This window comes from Crocodylus siamensis, chromosome 6, assembly GCF_052110815.1.
Source record: "Crocodylus siamensis isolate JL-2025a chromosome 6, ASM5211081v1, whole genome shotgun sequence".
NCBI classification, from domain to species: domain Eukaryota; kingdom Metazoa; phylum Chordata; order Crocodylia; family Crocodylidae; genus Crocodylus; species Crocodylus siamensis.
This window is the reverse complement of record NC_143400.1, coordinates 32,572,494-32,594,659: the sequence shown is the minus strand read 5'-3', so window position 1 is coordinate 32,594,659 and position 22,166 is coordinate 32,572,494. Positions and strand designations below refer to the sequence as shown.

At 42.1% G+C, this 22,166-nt stretch overlaps 1 protein-coding gene across 1 annotated transcript; it reads left to right on the top strand.

Annotated features, from left to right (window-relative positions):
• Positions 1-6,406: 6,406 nt before the first annotated feature.
• On the top strand, positions 6,407-7,369 carry LOC149862229 (olfactory receptor 2A7-like). Its single transcript, XM_090053897.1, has one exon. It carries the CDS (start codon positions 6,407-6,409, stop codon positions 7,367-7,369), a length of 963 nt encoding a protein of 320 aa, XP_089910023.1.
• The last annotated feature ends 14,797 nt before the right edge of the window (positions 7,370-22,166 follow it).

The window sequence follows — 22,166 nt, the reverse complement described above, 5'->3', positions numbered from 1 at the left end:
ACGTTACACTGATTCATGTATACACACTTTATATAACGTGATCATGTTTCAACTTACATGATACCCTACTTCACATTTTAAATTTTTTGCAGTAGAGCAATTGTTAGTTTGGAGTCTGCTTACATTAGCATCACTTGTCATCTCCTCCAAAATTATCCATCATTTTTGGTTATGTTAACCCCTGAATATTTGTGAAAATGGCATAAAAGAAAGCCTTTGATATTTTGCCCAAAAGAGCATGCAAATCTATCAGCCCAGAAAATAGAAATCCTTGAAAAATTAAGAGGAGGCAATAGTGCTGCATCAGTTGCTTGCCAGTACAGTTTAAGTGAATCAACTGTGCTTACCATTAAAAAAAGTGAGCAAAAAATTAGAGACTGGGTGAAAACAATGACCCCTGTGAGTTTGAGAGTGTCATTGGTGACTAGAATTCCTCATTTAGATAAGGCTGAGAAACTCCTTAATCTTTGGATCAATTCAGTGACCAAAACAAAAGGAACAGTTGTCGATGGTATGACGATTAAGGCTAAAGCTTTGTCTCTGTATGAGCACGTAGCCGGGAGTAACTTTTTTAATAAGGTTATTAATTCCATTATTTTTGTTTAAATATCCTTTTGTTATGAAATCATGTTATCAAATCTTGGTCCCAGGTCTCTATCCCCCTGTTTTCCATTGACTTAATGCCTCAAGTTACATGGTTTCAACTTACATGGTGTTTGTTAGGAACAGATCCCCCGCGTAACTCGGGGTCTGGCTATATTTTTTTGGATAACAGAAGCACACTTAGGGTATATCAGTGTAAATGAAATATAGATTTACTGGAGACAGTGGAGTTGCATTAGTATCAATTGGTGCCTTGATATTTTTGGTAGTGTAAAATTAAGATTCTGCAAAATGTTCAAGCTAGATAAATTTGAGTTAAACAAATAACATTTCTCCTAGTCATTGTGAATGAGGACACATTAGGATGTTTCCATTACAGATGAATGGCTACACTCTACCCTTATTAGCACTGTAGATCAATTATTACAAATAAGAAAGAGCTGAAATCCTCAGACAAGTAGTGGGTCGGGATGCAACCTCTCTCTGCTAGATTCTAAAATGCTGAGATCCTTGAGTTTGCTCAAAGTCTAAAAGAGCTGAGTTGCTTCTGCAAGCAGAACTCAACAGTACAGTGGTGTCCACATGGCATGGTGAATGACAGCAGTGACAAAGCAACTCCACCCCCACCCCTCCAGGGAGTGGTACTGAGGCAGGGGAAAACTTGGAAAGCTTCTGTAATAGTTAAAGGGTCAAAATGTGAGAAACATTTTATATATATTTACTCAGACAAACATCAACAGATGTCATTGAATGTTTGCCCGAGTGAAAACTTAGAAGTGATTTCAAGAACTGGCCAGATAATGGGAGCTTGTACCTAACTTATATTTAGATGACTGATTTCATTGTAGGTTTAAGTAAAATATGAACAAAAGGTGAGTATCATCTTTGAAGGTATTTTTTAGGGACTAAGCATTAGGGCCTGGAGTGTGGATGGTTTGGCCTAGTGGTCAGGCACCTGAAGCACTAGCAAGCCCAGGGGGAGTTCCCAAGGAGTGGAGGGTCCAGGGGCATTCAGCATCAGAACTGGATTCAGAAATGATAAGCAGAGTTAGGATATGCCAGGAGTCAAGTCAAGATCAAGAACCAAAGCCTGGGTCTGCCTTTTAAGGGCTGGAGCTGGTAGGGCCGGTTGCCTGTGGCCTCAGGGGATTAGTTGCCCTAAGTACCTCATTCAGATCAGCTGGGTCCAGGGCGCATAATCTAGGATTTTTGCAGGTGATGTCTGTTTACGTGCTGTCTCAGGGGTTGAATTCCCCATACCTTCTGATCGGGACCAGCTGAGTCCAGGGTTGTGACCTGGCCTTATTACACTAAGCAAGAATAATTGCTTTGAATTCAAGGAAGGTTTGCATGTATAGGTTCAGAGTAAATTTGAGTAGGGTCCTTAAGACATCATCATTATCACCATCATAACCTCCACAAATAAATGTATAAGCCAGGGTAGATGTTTGAACTGCGTAAGACCTGACATTGACTCAAATAGGTCAGGATGAGGCCCTTATAATGGCTAATTCAATTGTTATTTTAAAAAAGGCTGAGTAACTGAATTTAATTAGTCACTAGAGAAGATCAAGAGGTATGGCAGTGCAGTTCTCCACTGGAAAATACCAATGCCCTGGAAGTGCAATGTTATATAGGAACTGGCCAATGCCACTGACACTTTTGAGAGGAATGAGGTAAGGAAGATGTTTGTTTGTTTTTTTACCTACTGGTTGTCCAGACAATCAACCTGCTTCTTCAGTTCCTTGCAAACACATCATCCAGCAAGATAGCATGGGGGGTGGGAAAGGAGTGTTTTGGATTTAGGACCTAGATGCCTTGTTCGGACGGGGTGGTGGGCAGGGGAGGACCCAGCCTCAGACTGATATGACCTTGTCATTTGATAATAGGCAAATTTATTGATACACAGTGATAACAGAAAATAAACAACACAGAGGATCAAGCAATACTGTAGCTACCAATTTTAGGGCTGTCATCAGGGTCAAGGAACATCTGGCCAGGACACAGGCTTTACTCTAAAGCTCACTCTTAGGTGTTAGATGTCAGCATGTCAGGAGCCTGGAGGTGGGATGCTGAGGCCCACACCTCCCCTCCAATGGGATGGATGAGATGGACTGGTGGTGCGCTCTCTGCCCATGGTGGTCTCAGGAACCACTTTTGGGGACAGGGACTCTTTTCAGGGACCCCAAATCTGGGCCCCTTCTTGGAGCCCTCTTGGGTGGGGGGATCCTTTGTTACTCTTAAGTCTCTGCTTTTGTATTCTCCTTCCCTTATGACGACTCCTGATCCATGGTTATCACTGATTGGTCTCTCTGTGTTCATCACACTGCCTATGTTATGTTCCATCAGCATATTCCAAGCTCATCACACGCATACCCTCCCCAAAACAAGGGAGTGGTCCCACTCCATAGCCCGCCGCCTTTTCCACTTTACTTTTAGCCGGTACACATGCAAATCAATTCTCTTTCGCCACAGGGGGAAAAAGAGTTTGAAACTGTATATGTGGACACTGCTACACATGCAAATTAAAGCTGCATAGAAACCACCTAAAAAGTTAGTACACATTTTCCAGCTCTAATGTTGTAGTTGGATGGACCATTTTAAGGTGTGATAGTTACTGTAAATGAACTGTAAAATTAACCAGTTCATTGTGTAGTACATGTAATGTGTAGAGGGGGCCTGAGTGACTGTAGCTGTGTGTAGGTCACATGGGGAATAGTATTTAGCACTCAATGTCTTATGCTTGTAACAGATCCTAAGGTCTCCCTATTGTTTTGCTTCTTGGCGTGCTTCTGTACAACTAAATGCAGTTACCAATTCATACACACTAAAATCTCTAAGGAACACTGATATGCTTTTAAATATGCTGGCCAAAACCATGATATTGTCATTCTGAGACACAAAAGAAAACAGTCTTCACATGGGAGGTTAGTAAGAAATCTCAGATACATATGTGTTGGTTTGTAGAGTGAACTGAGAATAAAAACAAATTCAAGAGTGAATGAAGTAGGAAGATATCTGGAGCAAATAGTTTGGATGTAACTGGAGAGAAAAAGAAGCAGAGAAGCTCATAGCCTAACGTGAAAGAACTATACTGGTGAAGGACAACTTGGACACAGATAATATGCAGGAGAAGTAGGTAAAAGAATAAAAAGTTTCTTACCTTATTGTGACATTTTCTGTAAAAATATGTATATATTCTATTATATTATATATATGTCACACACACACACACACACACACACACACACCAATTTAGGTTAATCAATATATTTTATTCAGTAATTTGAAAAGATTTCACTACTGTTTGGTTATTTTAAAAAGTTTTACTGTAATTAGCATACTTTTAAAAAAAGGCATTTTGAACCAAGTAAGATTAATACTAATTAAAAATATTTTGATAATTTCATTTTTTTCAAAACATTTTAAGTAAAAGATGTGTCATAACAAATCTTTCCAACATACAAATTACATTTTGATGGATCAGCATTTTCTGGTGAGAAAATGTTTCTTTGGGAAAAGATAATGCTGAATGATTTTATCCATAATCAGATTGTTACAGCATCTCTCTTGTCTGTTGGCTATCCAATCATTCCTCTTACCTGCTGCTTTTATTTACGCGTGGAGTTTTTCACAAGCTTCTGTCATCTGCTACTTAGCTCTGCTGTTCTGCTTTTTTCCCAGAGATCTGAGGAAGGGTACTGTGGTAGACCTAGACATACAGTTGGTCTACAGACATACAGTTTTTCCCTCTTTTATAGTATCTACCACTTCCTAGAATAATTAAACAATTTTTACCTACCTTTGGTATTGCAAAGGCTTATGGAATTGGTGGTGTCCTGGTCTCTTCTTGTAGAACACTGGTATAAATGTTTTTTCATCTGTAATATGCTCAACAAGGGACATTATAAAAAACCACCAGAATGAAAGAGCCTACAACATAAAGACACTGAGATTCTTCAGTGCTACATAAAGTGGAATTTAGATTCCTGATATAAAGGTTTGAATATTCAGGAAGAAATGACCCATTTATTTATTTTCATTCTATAAACTGCAGGAGAAATCAATGATAATTTAACTGAACACAAGTTATTGATTCAGGCAGTGGTAAAACAAATGAACTTGGCATCTTGAGCAAACCCTGCAAGGGGTATGGTGGGGGAGTCATCCAGGTATGTTGAGCAATTATAAATCTTCAGTGACTTCACATAAATCTTCAATGACTTTGTAAAAGTGTAGATCTTTGAAAATCAGATGGTAGAATCCTTCAATGCATTCAATAGTAGGTTGTATACAACTCAGAGATTAAAATTCCTACAGAAAATGGCTAGTTCGAAAGGGAAACTGGCTTAGCTAGGTCTTTGAATTTGGTCTTGAAAACCAAATGTAAGCATCCCCTGATATGCAATATCTATCTCTTGCTGCTTCCTTTTCAGTTTCACTGATATCCACATGCCCTCCAGGAACAGTAGATCTGAGGAGCCAAATTCCCTTTTTCTCCACGCCTACTTCAGAGGTGTTGGGGATGGGAGGGGAACACAGAAGGTCTGTGAAAAAGGAGAATGTCCTACAGAAGGCTGTCTCATAGTTACAGTAGGTTAGCCACAGATACAACTACTCTGATCCATTTTCTTTAGTCAGAATGCATGGAAAGAGAAATCCTCTGTAGGATGGATTGAAAACATGATTTTAACTTTTTTACATTTTTGGCAGGAAAATTTGTTTCTTCAGAGATTTCATAGACATTAGAGCTGGAAGGGACCTTGGAAGATCATCGCGTCCAGCCCCCTGCCCCAGGGGCAGGACGTCAGCAGGGGTCATAGGATCCCAGCAAGATAAACATCCAAATTTCTCTTGAAGGCATTCAAAGTAGGTGCTTGAACCACGTCCAGCGGCAGGCTATTCCAGACCTTGGGGGCTCAGACAGTAAAGAAGTTCTTCCTTATGTCCAGCCTGAAATGGTCTGGGAGGAGTTTATGATCGTTCAATCCTGTTGTCCAATGGTGAATTCTGGTGAACAGATGTTCCCCCAGATCCTGGTGAGCACCCCTGATAAACTTATAGGTGGCCATCAGGTCACCCCTGAGCCTGCACTTTTCCAGGCTGAAGAGTCCCATAGCTCTCAGCCTCTCATCATAAGGTCTGTTTTCCTGACCTCTGATCATGCGCGTGGCTCTCCTCTGGACCTTCTCAAGCTTCTCCACATCCCTTTTGAATTGTGGAGCCCAAAACTGGACGCAGGACTCCAGCTGCAGCCTCACCAGGGCTGAGTACAATGGGAGAATGACATCCCGGGATCTGCTTGAGAAGCATCTATGGATGCAAGCCAGCGTTCTACTTGCTTTACTATCCCTCAAAAAAATTCTTGTGGTAATCTGTATTTCACGCACCATAATTTATTTTAATACAAAAGTGTTTTTTTCCTCTTGTTTTTGTTTTTGTTTTTCTCTTCTAGATAACAAGTCTTATAGGCTATATCTTCTCTAGAATCACAGATGTAGGAAAACCGCACACAATTCATTTAGACAAAAGGTTTCTACAGGTGCTTAAAGGTGTTAGGAATTGTATTTCCATTTAATTTTATTGAATAAGAAACTCTAAGTATTTCATACCAAGTGTTTTACATCAGCACCCAAAATCTCAGCTCAGATGACTTATTCAAGGTAGGATCATATACGGAAACTGGATTTCTTAGCTCCCAATACTGTTAACGGTTTTGTTAGCTGGCCATACTGGTCTTTTACTCTATCCCATGCTGCTTATTTTTTCCTTCTTACAGAAAGAATCATGGATGGGAGTGGAAATGAACAATCAGACTTTGATGACAGAATTCATCCTCAGAGGCCTCTTGAGTGGCCCAGAAATGCAGTTCTTTCTCTTTGGTCTCTTCTCCATCATATATACTATAACCCTGCTGGGAAACCTGATCATAGTTTCCCTTATTTGCTTGGATCCTCACCTACATATGCCAATGTACTTCTTCCTCGGTCATCTCTCTCTCTTAGACATATGTTATTCTTCAATCACCATCTTCCAGTTGCTGTACAGTTTCCAGTCTAACAAAAGGACTATTTCACTGGCTGGATGCACAGCCCAGATGTACCTGCTTATGTTCCTAGCAGCCACAGAATGCCTCCTCTTGGTAGTCATGGCCTATGACCGATATGTTTCTATCTGTCTCCCACTGAATTACAGAGTGATTATGAGCCAAAGGACATGTATAACACTAGCAGTGGTCTCATGGAGTAGTGGTTTAGTAGCGCCAGTACCATTCACTGTCCTGACATGGAGGCTGCCATTCTGTGGCTCCAATGTGATCAACCACTTCTTCTGTGAGATGCTTGCTGTGTTGAGGCTGACTTGTTCTGATACACGAGTGATTGAACTAGTCACCCAGGTGGGTTGTCTCTTCATTCTCTTGGCCCCTATTACCTTCATTTTTGTTTCCTACATGTACATCCTGACTGCCATTCTGAAGATCAGCTCTTCTGGGGACAGACAGAAAGCCTTCTCCACCTGCTTCTCCCACCTGCTGGTGGTGGCCTTGTTCTATGGTACCGCCCTTTTCATGTACATGCAGCCCAGCTCCTTCCGCTCCCTTGAACAGAACAAGGTGATCTCCCTCTTCTGTACTGTCTTTACCCCCATGTTAAACCCTATCATCTATAGTCTAAGAAACAGAGATGTCAAGATGGCTTTGATAATGGTGCTTAGAAATGTCAGGTTCCCCCAGCTAACTGGGTATGGGGCTTTCAAAGTCACATAAGAGACATTACATAGAATAATACGTGTAGAGATGGAAAAAGTTAATAAGTATCTACTTTCTTTAGATTATAAGGTGCAGACCTACCCTGCCTTCTACTTAACTTCAGGCTAACCTGGCTAACTACATCTTTCTGCTGACGAAAGGAGTTATAAGTTTAGGGAGCAATAGTGGACAATGAACAAAGATTCAAGTGTGAATTAAAAGGCTAGGTAGTGATAAAAAGATAGGAATATGTACAAATATGTCTGGATTTTTTTTTTAAGTGAGTAGAATATTACATTGTATTTGTATGGGTCATGTGCACTGCTAACTATTCATTTTATGAATATTTTTGACCATATAAAGAGTTAAGAATCTCTGTACTATTAAACTGATATGATATGCAATGGAAATATGACTCAACCACAACTATGATGGTAAACTGGAAACAATGTTTAAAAGCTTTTATTTTTTGAGATACTCAGTAAACCCATGCAATTGTTAAATTCTAGGATGATTAAGGTGACTTTCTCCATGTCTGAGACTTGCATTGGACTTATGCTAAACTTATTCTCTGCCCACTTGTCACATCAGCTGTAAACAGAAACTTGGCCATTCAGGTTAGAGAGTCAAATGGCAGCTCATTGTGAAGTGCTCCAGATCATTTCATCATGTGTTGTTAGACAGGGAAGACCAGTTTCTATAGCTCTGTTGGCCCATAAGCCTGGGTGGACTTTTTAATTAAACCTGTGCAGAATTGACACCTTACATTACAAGGTCTGGAGAAAAAAGAATTACCTACATTATAGGTCTTTAAGACAATTTAATACAAATTTCCACCCCCCGCCCCCTCCACCCCTCATCCTATTGAAAGCCAATACAAATCTTTGGACAGAATCCTATTTCACTTTATACACCCAAATGACAGTTTTATAACCATGTCACTGATGTAGCAAATATACATGCAGTATGTAGCCATATGCATCCACTTCATGTACACAGTAATCCACACTGTAATTGGACAGGTATGTATTTCCCTATAAAAGTACCTGAATGCACATCTGTAACTGAGGACACTGGCCTGTTACTGAGAGCAAGAAACTGAGGATTGTGCCTCTAAGGCAAGCTATTGCTTCTCTGGTTTTTCAGCATAAACCTGTAACTAGTGGGCCACATGTAAGGCATGTCTCTGTTCCCTCTCCAGCCTTCCTCTTTAAAGTGAGCTACAGCATCTTGTATTTATGACTCATTGGATCAAAAAGACAAACACAAAGTGGGGATATCTGCCTAACTAAGAGTAAAGGTTCATGCAAATATCCAAGATGTGTATGCTGCTTTACAAGGAAACAGCTCATGGAGATAAACTTGAAGCTTTCTTCTTGTATCAGGGGATATTGTCAAAGAAGTTCTTGTGAAATCTCTGAAAAAACTTTACAGTCTGTCCTCCAGCTCCATTTTTTTTACAGACTTTAGGGACGAGGCATTTCTAATCTTGTATTTTTGCAGACTGTCCATAAATTTAAAAGACAATCGGCAACCCTAACCCTGGCCTATGGAGGACCTGTGGAGCAGAAGACATGCACAATATAGTTCCTATCAAGCACAGGAGTAGCTTTTCAAAACCTTTAAAAATATTCCCAGTTTTAAACCTTTTTAAAATCTGTATTTTTTGCCATTGGCTGCTCTTTTTGGGGGGGGGGATGTTCAGTTTACAAAGGGTGTGTTTCTGAACGTCTGTACTCAAACACATATTTCCAATGAATTGAGTAGTATACAAAAAAACTGCACGCCTTTTTTCAAAAATTTCAAAGCCTTTGACTTCAAATAGTAATTCAGCCACCAAAAGTTCTGTTTTGAGTTGTTGTTTTTTTACTTCCCAAGCACGTTGTTGCTTATAACAGAAGTATGAATATCAGGCCAAAATAAAAAACTAGAAAACAGTTAGGAAAGCTTATATTCACCCTCTCTTCATTGTTATATGAAATAACAAAACAAAAATAAGAGGTGGTGAAGGAATTTTTTACAATATTTTTCCACTTGAAAAGTATAAAAAGTCTTTCTTCATCTACTACTTTTCCTCCATTTTTAAGCTTTATGAACTATTCCCTCCTCCTTCCTAATAAGAAAAATGAAACAATGTAAATGTGAAAGAAAGAAAAAGAGGGAACCCAAAATTTCTAATTTTCTTTTGTAAATGAATTTAGATTAGTAGTACCATTGAAAAATATTCACATCTGCTATTTTGTCAAAAAATGAGTGACTTTAAATTGAAGCAAATATGACACTTTCTTTTGAAAATAGTTATTCGGGGGAGCGAGGGGGAAGTACCTGGAGCAGAATCAGGTGAAGGGGTATGATTTTGGTCCTATTGATTGGCTGGAGAGCTTTGCTGTTTCTCAGGTTCCCTGCAAGCCAGCCAGTCATGCAGAGGGCTCCTCACTGAGACCACTTGGTAGAAGGAACCTGCTCCTGGTGGCCATCCATAGTCCTTAGCAGACAACTGTCTTCTCTTGGATATGAAGCCCACAACCTGGCAAGAAGATGGGCTGTCCATTTCCCAGGGCCTGGAGGCGGAATCTTTTGTTGGCCAGTTTCCCAACTGGCTTGCTCTTTAGTTCATTGGACTATACAGTTACCTGGATGGCTAGATCCACCATTAGCTTTCTTGGTTTCACACTGCAGCAAATCTGCTCTTTCCCTGAATGCTTCCCCCCCAACACCCTTATTCTATGTGTTTCCAGGCACTCTGAATCATTTGACAGATCAGATGCTTGGTCTATCTCTTTCCTCACATGGCCAGCTCCCTGTCCAGCTCACCAGTGAGCAAATTCCCCAGTTAACTGACTCCTTATCTGCTCAAGGAACCACTTGTAGGACAAGTAGGTTCTCCAGTTTCCAAGTTCTTTTCTGTCAACATTCGTCTTTGCTCAAATATTTGGCTGGTGAATGGGTGAGGGAGCTGCCCAACTGCTTTGCTCTCCAAGAGCAAAGAGGCATGCTAGAGTGTTCTTTGAAAATCAAACCATTTTGATCTGTTGTTTTTTAATGTTGTAATAAAGAAATGCAATGTCCTGTATTTCTAAATGCATTTTCATAATTCTGTTAAAAAATAAATCCCATGAACTGTTTTTGTGGTGCTCCAGTCCTCTACACTGGCAGTTTCTGTTCCAACCTAATTTCAGAAGTCAATGAAGCTGAACAGGATCTTATGCTCCTATATGGTCTTATGGATTTTTTTACTTTTCATCAGGAATCCGAACACACATACTGTCTTACTTGTTATATATAATGACTGGATAACATTAAGAGGAGATGTAAAACTTGATGAGGCCTCACTTGGAGTAATGTGCCCAGATTTGTGGGTGATGCTTCAGGAAAGGCATGCACAGATAAATGAATTCAGCAGAAAGGAACAAAAATAATTGGCTGTCTAGGAAATAGGACTTACAGGAAAAAGGTTGGATGAGTTGGGACTATTTAGCTTGGAGAAGAAAAGACTCCACAAGGGATTTGGTAATGGTCTTCAGTTACTTGAAGCGTAGTTTTGAAGTCACGGTGTTAAGCTGTTCTCTATAACAGGGCAAGGTCTAACAGTGTTAAACTGAAACACAGGAAATTTAGGCTGGCTCTTGGGGGAACCATTCAAACTACGAGAGTTGTTCAGCACTAAAACAGGTTTATCAGGCTGTAGAATTTCTATCCTTGGAAGTTTTTAAGGGACAGTTAGATAATCATTGGTCTGGGGTAGTTTAGACAAGGATGATCATGAGCAGGGGGCTACACTATGATTTTCAACTTAACTATTTTACTACTTGGAAAGTTTTAAGAAGTGCTATTTTTTCTCTGTTTTTATACTTTACAAAACTTTCATGCCATTATTCTAATACGGAAAAAAGGAAGGGAAAATGGAAATCAAAGAAATAATGAGAGGAACTCCCACCTTTGTATTTTTTAATGAAATGAAGCTTTTAATTTAATTTTGGAGGAAACAAAAAAAAAAATCACACCAAATTTTTCTTTAAACATGTAAGCCAAAAAGGGCTTTCCGAATTGAAAAGGTCCTACTTTTTCTTGAAAACATTTAGAGAAAGAATTGAAACTTGCTTTACTAACCTCTATCATATGAAAAGCAGTATGTTGAGGAATTTCTCTGACACCGAAACCAGAAGATTAGCCAGTAAAAAAATAAAAATATGTACATCTGCTATTTTGGAGAGTGTACACAATATGAAAGCTGAATCATAACCACTGTAACAGTATAGTCTTTCAAGGAAAGCATTTTTAATCACTTTCTCTTTGATATTGTGTACCAGATCATCAAATCATTGTATATCAACATATCTGCACTAATCCTAATATCTGCCCAGTGAAGATCCAGGTCCACTGATTCAGTAACAATGGCAATTATTGCAATAGGGTATCTTGCTTGCTCTCTCAAATGAAGCAACATCAGTATACACCAGCTGTGTACACCATGAACTTGGGACCTTATGGATGGATATGAATGTAGAAGGAACAGTTTTTATCACTTGTGGATCTGAATATTTGCTACTCCACTTCTAAATTTACTGTGATTAGATAGAGTGAATTTTTCCTTTCCACTTTGTTACAAAAGGTGTTTATATTCTAGGTTTCTAATGCATCTTAGTGTTTCCTCATTATTTTGCATCCTGACACACAGCAACTGAAATCTCTAAGGAAAGTTAGGCTGCCATTAAATACCCTTGCCTAATTCATGAAGTTTCCTTCAGTGGTGGAAAAGGAAACAGTCCTCATATGGGAAGTTAGTAAATAGGCTTATGTGGGGACATGTTAGTGGTCTAGGATGAACTGAGAACAGGAAGAAAGGAGACAGTGAATGAGGTAGTGTCACAGGGGCAACTGGCTACCCCGTGACTAGGAGGAAGTGTGAGGAGCTGCCAATCATCAGGGCGGCTCAGGTGCCAGTTGCCAGGGCAACCAGGCAGGTCATGTGGCCAAAAGGGGTCAGGGCTGGGCCTTTATAAACAGCCCAGGCCAGAGCCTGGAAAACAGTTCCCTTCTGGCCGCCGCAGGAGCAGGAGCTCTGTGGGGAAGCTGAGCAGCCTGAGTTGATGGTTGCAGCTTGACCAGCTGCAATGATGCAGGCAAGTGAACTCTATAAGAGACCATGACTAAGGAGCCGAGTGAGTGTTGCGTGGTAAGCCAGGAGGCTTCTTGGGTTTGTGTTATAGCTGGTTGGCTCTTGGTTTAGATATGGTTACACCAGAGGACTGGGTGAGGCTGTAGGGGTGTGAGGAGGCCTCATGGTGGTTCCCCAGTAGTTTGGGAGTTCCCAGAGCCCAGCAAGGGCACAGAGAGTGGTGCCAGGGCGGCACAGCGTTAGGTGCCACAGCGGGCACGGCGAGCAAGTGCCGGAGAGGCGCTCGGCATGTAGGGGTTGTGACTTCAGCCCCGTAAGGGGGCAGTATTCTGCCCAGTGGGGTATACGACCCAGAAGAAGGGTCAGGGGCCAGGCATGGCTATGGGCCACCTAAGCCCCAAGCGTGGGAAGTGCGCAAGCTAGGCCTGAGAAGGTGGGTCTGGGGGCCAGGTAAGGCTAAGGCCACCTGAGCCCCAACCACAGGAAGCCCCGAGGCCCCAGAGGGGGCGGGGGAAGCGCGGCATAGGCCCCAGAGGGGGCGGGGGAAGCCCAGAGGAGGGCAAGAGGCCCCAGAGAGAGCAAGGAGCATGGAGAGCGCAAGACAGGCCCTGGTGGGGAGTTGCCTGGATGAGGCAAGCCCAGGGACCCTGATAGAGGGGCACAGGCTGCGTGACTAGCCCAGAGGCACCAGTAAAGGGGTGCGGGTTACATGGCAAGCCCAAAGGGCTCTGGTAAAGGGGCGCAGGTCGCAGGACCAGCCCAGAGGCTCTGGTAAAGGGGCACCAGGTACGTGACTGGCCCAGAGGCACCGGTAAGAGGGGCACAAGTTGCACGAGCAGTCCAGGGGTGCCAGGTGCATAATAAGTCTAGGAACACCTGAGAGGGGCATCAGGGCATGACAAGCCCAGGGGCGCCAGGTGTGTAGCAAGCCCAACAGTGCCAGAGAGGGACACCAGGGTGTCACGAGCCCAGGGGCACCAGAGAGGGCACTAGAGGGTGAGGGACCTAATAACATCCAGGGACAACTGTGAGGCTTGGGGTGTGCTGAAGGGGAGGTAGGAGGCACGCATTGCCCATAAGGCTGGGGGTGTTGGAGCACCCCACTGGGAACGGAGGTAACACCAGCGCGGTGTCTAAGGTGAAAGTAGGCAGCCTCCCATACTGAACTTCATAACAGCAAAGATGTGGCGGGCAAGTTGAGGGTGCTGTATCACCTTAATTGACATGGCAGGGGGTGCTAGGGAGCTTCACGGGCGTTCCTAGGCCCCCACTCCGTGACAGGTAGGAGTAGGTCAGCTGCTTTGGATCATTCCAGTGTGACTTCAGAAACAAAAGCTCATGTCTTAACCTGGAATAGCAACACTGATGAAGGACAGCCTGGGTACAGGCACTGGGCAGGAGTAGGAAGTTGAAGGAAAGAAACTTGTGTTTTATTTCATGTTTTTCTTTCTCCGTATTATGAACCTTTTGGTAACTGTCCCAGGGAAAGGGTAGGACATGGACCCCGAAGGGTCAAGGAGGGACTCTGGGGGACAACACACCCCAGGGAAAACATACGAAAAGGAAAAAACAAGTAAAAATGCCCTACCTACTGCAGGAACTGCGGCGAGACCAGAAGTGGCGGTGGGACCCGCACGGCTCGTTAGCTGTGGTTTTTTTTAAAGTGAAACCAGCTGGAGAGAAGGGGAAGGAGAGCCGGCAAGAAAGGATAAGAAGGGGAAACAGCAAGACGGAAGGAGAGGAGAGGCTGAGAGAGCACAGGGAAAGTATCTCCCAGACCCGCTGAGGAATGCTGCCCATAGGGCAGGAAAATGCCCTGGGAAGCATCAATATAAAGATGCTGTTACCGGACTTAGAAAGACAGAGGTGGCCCAGCTGCATATCATCCTAAAGCTGCAAGGAGAGGCTACAGGAGGGTCCCCACAGGCAAAGTCTGATTCCAGCGAATCACCCAGGGGAGAGGTGAATGGTCAAGAGGCTAGCTAAGACCATCGCGTCCTGGACGGAAGACCCGGGAGAGTCCGTCGAAGGAAGGTTTCTTTTCCGAGGCGGAAGGGACATCAAGGGTTGGATTTATACAGGGTACACTAAGGGTAGGGAATAGGTAGCACTAAGGGAGCAGTCGTTGGAGGGATGGTATAATTCTGTGGGGGGCACGCTGTAACTAAGATGCCCCAGGATAGTGATTAGTGGATTATTGGGAGGCTGTAGGCAGTTTTGTTGCTAGCGTCTTTTCCTTTCATTTGTTATTTTTATCACCCGAGACACTGGTGTAAAAGTAAGGCAGAGGGCTACGAAAAGCTGAGGATCTAGAGGGCCTAGTATGACTTGGCCATACAGCCCAGGCTTGAGCGAGACCCAGGGATACGATCTCGTATAGGGAGGGCTGGCCACAGAAAACAACATCAGCATACTGTCATGGCTGGGTATAGGGCAAGGTACAGGGGAGGTTGGAGCCTCGTGAAGGCTATCACCTTTCGGCCTGAGATAACCAAACCTGGGCAGTTGGACCCCCCCCACCACTGATAGGGTCATCAAAGTTGTGGCAGGTGGGATTAGGAGGGGATAAGACTGCCCAAGGTGAGAACTTGTGGCCCTAATACCATTGGGACAGAGCGGAAAACCATTATCAAAATCCAGAGCCAAGCAGCGAGGGACCGGATGATCAAGGCCCAGCAGGTACAGTAACCTATTAGAATGAACAAACAACCAAAAAAAAAAATCAAATCAACATGGTGTTTCTCAGCAATTTCAAACTATCCCCTTATATTTTGACATTTTTTATATTTGTTTTCCTAGTGTGCTAAAATTGAAAAAAAGTCATTTTGAATCAGTAAATTACACTTCCTACCTTGTAATATTAATAAAAAGTTATCAAAATAACACCTTTCAGTGCATGGTTTGTGTGTTCGCAAATCAGCATTTTCTAAAAAAGAAAATTTATGATAATTTTATTTGCATAGGAAAGATTTTAAAGTTTGTAACTCTGCTTGCTCTTTCTCCCTCTGTTTTCCATTTTGCTTCTCCTTCTGTGTTCTATACTTGATCCTGCTCCTTCATTTTCATGTGGCCCTAAAGCAAACATTTCAGGCCAAACACATCTTATGCCATCCCTTTATGCATATAATATAAGGGGAATAGTGTCTACTTACTTCACTAAGGTGATCTGTGAAAAAAGAACATACCAACTTCTGACAGAGAGAAGCATCAACTGGTTATGGTTATACTAAAATTTGGAAAAGCATTAATGATTCCATAAGTTTTTGGTAGCGATGATTTTAAGGCCAATTTTAAATCCGTCCTTGTGGCAGGAGGGGGAGGATGCCGAGGGTTTGGGACTTTTCCCCAGGTTAGGTTGACAAGGAAATTCTGTTCCCCCTTTAAAACACTTTGTTTTGGATCATCATGGTATATTTTACGCAAAACGTTATTTTCCTTGGACATTTACAAGACTCTTGGGATTGGTGGTGCCCTGTTCTTTTCCTGTGGTACACTGAATCAAATCTTTTTTTTCTTATTCACCACTAAGCTGCTTTACAGAGGATAGAATGGATAATCTTGTGTCTTGATATTTCTATAGAGAGACTGGGAGAAGGTAGGGCAGGTTAACATGAAGATGAATTTAAATACAAAGGAAAGGAACAGGGAGAGGGGGTGCTGCTGAGACAGGCAAAGGTGGGCTGAGAATGTCAGTAGGAGTAAAGTATCCAGATACCAAATCATTGTCCATTCATTTCTTTACAGAGGAATTGTCCTGTCTGGCAAGTATAGAGAGCAGAGGGGCACTGTAAGTAGGTGATGGTGTATATGAGGTTGGTATAGAGTAACCCCAGATATTATGTTCTGTGTCGCTTGGTCAACTGATGATGTCTTCTGTATTCATGAGGGGGCACAGCAAGGATCTTGTTCCATATCAAGCCCTGATTATTATGAATTTGTGTGAATTGGAGTTAAATATTCTGTTGCTACCAAATTGCAGAACAAGAAATAATACACAGACTAGGTTGTGTTAAATATGGTCTCAGGAGAAGTTATGGATATTTCCCCATTACCTGGATTAGTTTTTTACTCCTATCTCCCTCAGCATGTTAACTTGCATTATCACTATTGACCTTCTCAACCCCCATTTTGCCTGTCGCAGCAGTGTCTCCTCTTCTGCCCATTTCCCTTTGACTTAAATTTGTCTCTGTTTTAAATGCTTTCTTCATACAAATCCTTTCCAAGCATCTGGCAAAGTAGGCTCTTGCCTACACAATCTAATTCCTCTCTAAACCAATTGTATTTTTGAAGTGCTACTCTGCTTTACCATCAGCCTGACTTCAAACTAGCACTTTAAACACATCTCTATAGAGACTGAGATTATTTCAAAACTATAAACAATGAAATTTGAGTGCCTGATAAAATTAAATGGATTTTAATTTTAAAGGTAACATAAAGATGGCTTTCAAAAATTGTAGCTTTATGTATTGTCTTATTTAAGTGCTGATTCTCAAAAAGAGTGTCAAAAGATCATCTTAAGTGTCAAAGAAAAATCTTTGGTTTCAGATGCCGATGGCAAAAAGGTCAAAAGGCTAACATAACATATTTCGTCATTATAGTTCTATATCCAACCCCCCCACACACCTTAAATGTAAAACGCATGCGCAGTCAATCTTGCATGAAACCTAAGAACACACAAAGTCTGTTCACAGTCATGATTGGCAGTCCTATAACTATTCAAGCCTGGCGTGTTGTAATAGGCTACCCTGTAAACTATAATTTTGGAAAGATTTCTGCGTTCTGCGGAGACCTCCACACACGCCCAGGAGACATAGTCAGCAATTTGGTCAATCGCTGACCTCTCCCCACCTATGGCAAAAGTTTTCAGGTGTATCCGTTCTGCCGGCTCGTCCGTTCTCACCAAGAGCTCACGAAAATCTTCAGATCAAAGTTACCTGTATGCTTTGCTTAAAATCTGCACCACGCAGTTTGTAATCTGTGCAATGAAAATATCTGCCTGCTGAACTGAATAGCTCAACTTCTCTTTCTACATCGCGCAACCACGACTTCCTCTCTACGCTGCAATCTCCTGTAGTGTAAGTAAAAATAAACTTTCTGTATAACCAAGATGCGTTAAACTTCCTGACTCCTCGCTTACCCACCTGCCCAATTACCTACCCCACCCACATCCAGCCGGTCATGCCGACCCAGGCTCACAGGTCAAGGGTACACCGGTCATCGGACGCGACATTAAGGATGTAACAGGATGGTGGTCAATGATTGCACACCTACCCATGATTTACACAATAAATCCAATTATGTTCAGTGGGAATCCAGAGTGTCGAAAACATTTAGGAACCTGTTGTAGTCCTCCAGACTTCTCCACAGGAGCAGAGTTGCTCTACTCATTTCTATGTTGAAAAAACTGAGTGAAAGGGGAGAGCATGCATTTTCTATGCAATGTGTTGAGGGCATCTTGAGTATGAAGAACCACCTTTTTTAAAGTGCCATGAAGTAAATTAAATATAAGGATACAAGTTTACTGAGCATCCACAAGCCTTTCACTCACTTCTCCAAGTTGTAAAAATACAGATCTTTGAAATTCAAGCCTTAAAAACTTTCAACATCCTCCATAGATTGCTTCTAATAATAAGAAATGTATACTACAGAAACAAACATGAGTACAGAAATAGGTTAGCTCTAAATTCCCAGCCAGTTCTTTGTCCTTGACAGACGCATTTGTCCTTAGCAGAGACCAATAAGGGCTTTATTACATGGTAATTCTTGGTGGCTCCTAGAGCTCTCAACTCCTATATTGTCCACACATTAACACCTGAAACTAATTTTAAGCACACTTTAGATGGCTTAAAGTTATACTTCTCCAGGGCAGGTTTATCTCTGATCCATATTACCCAGCTCATGTTCCATTAATGTGTGATCAGTCCCCAGAAATAGCTGCCCATGTTCCAGTCCTCCAGCATCCTAGGATGCAGTGTTCCCTCCCTGCCCTCCTGTTCTGTGTGGACAAATTCTCCACCCCCTGAATTCAGTTTCCCAGGAGGGTTTGTTCACCAAGCCAATTCTCCCTCCTGCCCCCATTGGTGTGACCTTCCCCCCACCCAGGGGTGCGACTCCATGCAAACAGCCGTTAGAGAACACACCAGGTTGCAGGGGACAGATGAGTCCAAGAGTGGGGTCTGCGGGGGTGGGAAGTATAAAGTAGGGAGGCAGGTTGGTCCCCATGAGCAGGGACTTTCTTCTTGGGGTAGGGGCAGTAGCTCCCCAAAAGTGTCATCTCCTCACTACTTCCACCTCCCAGCCACTACAAGAAGCACACGCACACAACCAGCACCTTGTATACCCCAATGCCAAAACCCTTTATTCCTTTGTATCTATGTATTTGTTTGTTTTACTTCTTTTTATCCTTCAGTCCTAATTTCTTTCATTTTACCATCATTCCCCCACCTCCATCACTTCTCCACCTCCCATTTTCATTACTCACCTCCATACTATTAACTCTCCACCTCCCTGTTTCATGTTCCTCCCCACTCCAACTGATCCCTTCCCACCCCCCCACCCCCGCCACCCAGAGCAGGGATAGAAGTCTGGCCTGGCCTACAAGTAGCAACTCACAGCTGTTGCTCCAAGTCCAGCCCCCGCTTGGGCAAGTCACAGCTGTGCAGATGGGGGACAGTCAGAGAAGCTTTTCAGCCTTAAGGTGTGACTACTTCAAACTCAAGCTAGTGTTTGCACTGATCAACATTTGAGCAGCACGAAGTACAACATGTAACAAGGCCGTAAGTCACTGATACACTGCTATACAAGTACAATATGTATTATTTCCTATTTCTTATTTAACCTTATGCCTTTTAAGTTACAACATGTAAACTGGAACTAGAACTGCCCAACTGATCTGTTCTCCACACGAAGCAGATGGGAAGTGAAATTGCAGGGGTGGATCATGAATGGAACCCCTCCCTTTCCTGCCCTCCCCCCCCAGCCCCTTCCCCCTGCAAATCTTTCTTTTAATCTCTTTTTCTCTGTTGTAAGTTTATTTGGGGGTGGAGAGAGGGAGGGTTGGGGGGGCATTGATTTAATTTTGGTTTTTTATTTAATTTTATTGGAAATTCCTGTTATCAAATAACATTTTTAATTTTCCACAAGAAAAATGTAAATAATAATATATTACCATTTAAGAGACACTGCCTCTCTCCCCTAACCCAAAACTTGGAATTTGTGTTGACATTTTTATTTTTCTGGGACTTTTTAAAAATAAAAATGTTACTTCTTTTTGTGCAAAATTCATTCTGTTCAGCACTACCTCCCCTGAGATTGACAGATACAGGAAAATCAGGCCAAAGCCACTTATGCAATGCATCAAAAACGTGCTTAAACTCCATTTCCATTTCATTTAAATGCATAAATTACCAGGGATTTAAACCTCTCAGACCAAGTATTTTGTATTAGCATCCAAAAATGCAGATATGGCAATCTGTTCAAGAAAAGAATAAATATGAAAATAGGGTGTCCTGGGTCCCATCCTTGGTTTCTCAGATGACCATATTGTTTCTCTGAAATCATGCCTTTAACTCTGTTCCATGCTGCTTATGGATATATTTAATTATTTATATATTTATTCTTAGAGCTAGAAATATGGAGAGAAACAGAAATGAACAGTCAGACTCTGGTGACAGAATTCATCCTTGGGAGCTTTTCCAGTAACCCAAAGATGCAGTCCTTCTTGCTTGGTCTCTTCTCCATCATTTACATCATAACTCTGCTGGGAAACCTGGTCATATTCTCTCTCATCTGCCTGGATCCTCACCTCCATACACCCATGTACTTCTTCCTCAGTAATTTATCTCTCTTTGACATATGTTACTGTTCCAGCAGGATCTTCCACTTGTTGTCTAACTTCCTATTTCAGAGAAGAACTATATCACTGGTTGGTTGTGCAGCCCAGATGTATCTGTTTCTGGTCCTAGCAACCATAGAGTGCATCCCCCTTTCAGTCATGGCATATGACTAATATGTAGCTATATGTCTCCCGCTGAATTACACAGTGATTATGAACCAGAGGACACATGTCACACTAGCAATGATCTCATAGGGTAGTGGCTTAATAGTGCCAGTACCATTTACTGTCCTGACATGGAGACTGCCATTCTATGGCCCCAGTGTGATCAACCATTTCTTCTGTGAGATACCTGCTTTGTGGAGGCTGGCTCGTTCTGATACGCAACTGATTGAACTAGCCACCCAGGTGGTGTCTCTATTCTCTCTCCTTGCTCCTATCACATTCATTTTTGTTTCCTATGTACACATCCTGGCTGCCATTTTGGAGATCAACTATTCTGGAGGCAGGCAGAAAGCCTTCTCCACCTGCTTCTCCCACCTGGTTGTGATGGCTTTGTTCTATAGTACTGCTTTCTTCAGGTACATACAGCCCAGCTCCCTCCACACTCCTGTGCTGAACAAGGTGATCTTGCTTTTCTACACTGTTCTCACTCACATGTTAGACCCCATCATGTACAGCATAAGAAACAGAGAGGTCAAGATGGCACTGGTAAAAATGCTTAGAAATGTAAGTTTCCCCCAGGCAACTGAGTGTGGGGTTTTCAAAGGTACCTAAGAGTCATTACATAGAGTAATGTGTGTAGGGATGGAAACAGTTGTCAAGTAGGCATGAAAGAATGGGAGGTAATCCATAGTTTCAAGTGGGTTAAAAGGACAGGATTTTGAAAAATATCTATGACTAGCATTTTACATTATATTTACATGGTTATGTGACCTATTTACTGTTTATAGAATTGCTTCATGTCCAAAAATTGCTCAAAACTCTACATTGTTAAAATGATAAAGATGAGAATGGAGCACTAGTCAGTCATAGCTGTGGCGGCAGATTGGAGATAATGGTTATATGCCTTGCTTTTCACAGTACTGTTCCTTCACATCTAAAAAAGGGGAAGTAGTAGAATTTAAAAAGGGGCAGAAAATGGCAATCAAGATGATCAGGGATATGGAACAGCTACCATACCCATAGAAACTGAAAAGGCTAGGACTGTTAACTTTGGAAAGGATGAAGGTTGGTAAGAGATATGATAGAGATCTATCATGGAGAGTGTGAACAAAGTGAAAAGGGAACTTTAATTCATCAAGTCCAAGAATACTAAAACTAGGCGGTCACCCACTAAAACATTATTTATTTATTTTACACAATGTATAGTTAACTTGTAGAACTTGTTACTACAGAAGGTTGTAGACATGGACAGTGTAGCTACGTTTGAAAAGGGACTAAACAAATTCATGGATGATAGATCTATTAATTTCTTTTAAACAGAACACTCGGGGGTATATTCTCTGGCATCTCTAAACTAATGGTGGTGGATGTGAGGATGGGTAATGAATAAAGGATAGAACACTTTAGATGTGCCCCGTTCAGTGCTCTCCCACTAAAGCCTCCACAACTGACACTGTTGGAGACAGGATACTGGGATATAAACACCATTGGTTTAATCTAGTAGGACCTTTTTTATATTCTTAGGAATGGATAAAATCAGTTTCATAGTTGGTAGGGTCAGAAGGGACCTGAGCAGATCAAGTCCGACCCCCTGCCATGGCAGGAAAGAGTACTGGGGTCAAATGACCCCAGCAAGGTGTTCATCTAGCCTCCTGTTAAAGACCCCCAGGGTAGGAGCCAGCACCATGTCACTTAGA

What these genes read in the sequence shown, in the direction of transcription:
- LOC149862229 (XM_090053897.1), top strand. Translation starts at nt 6,407, where the DNA reads ATGAACAATCAGACTTTGATGACAGAATTCATCCTCAGAGGCCTCTTG.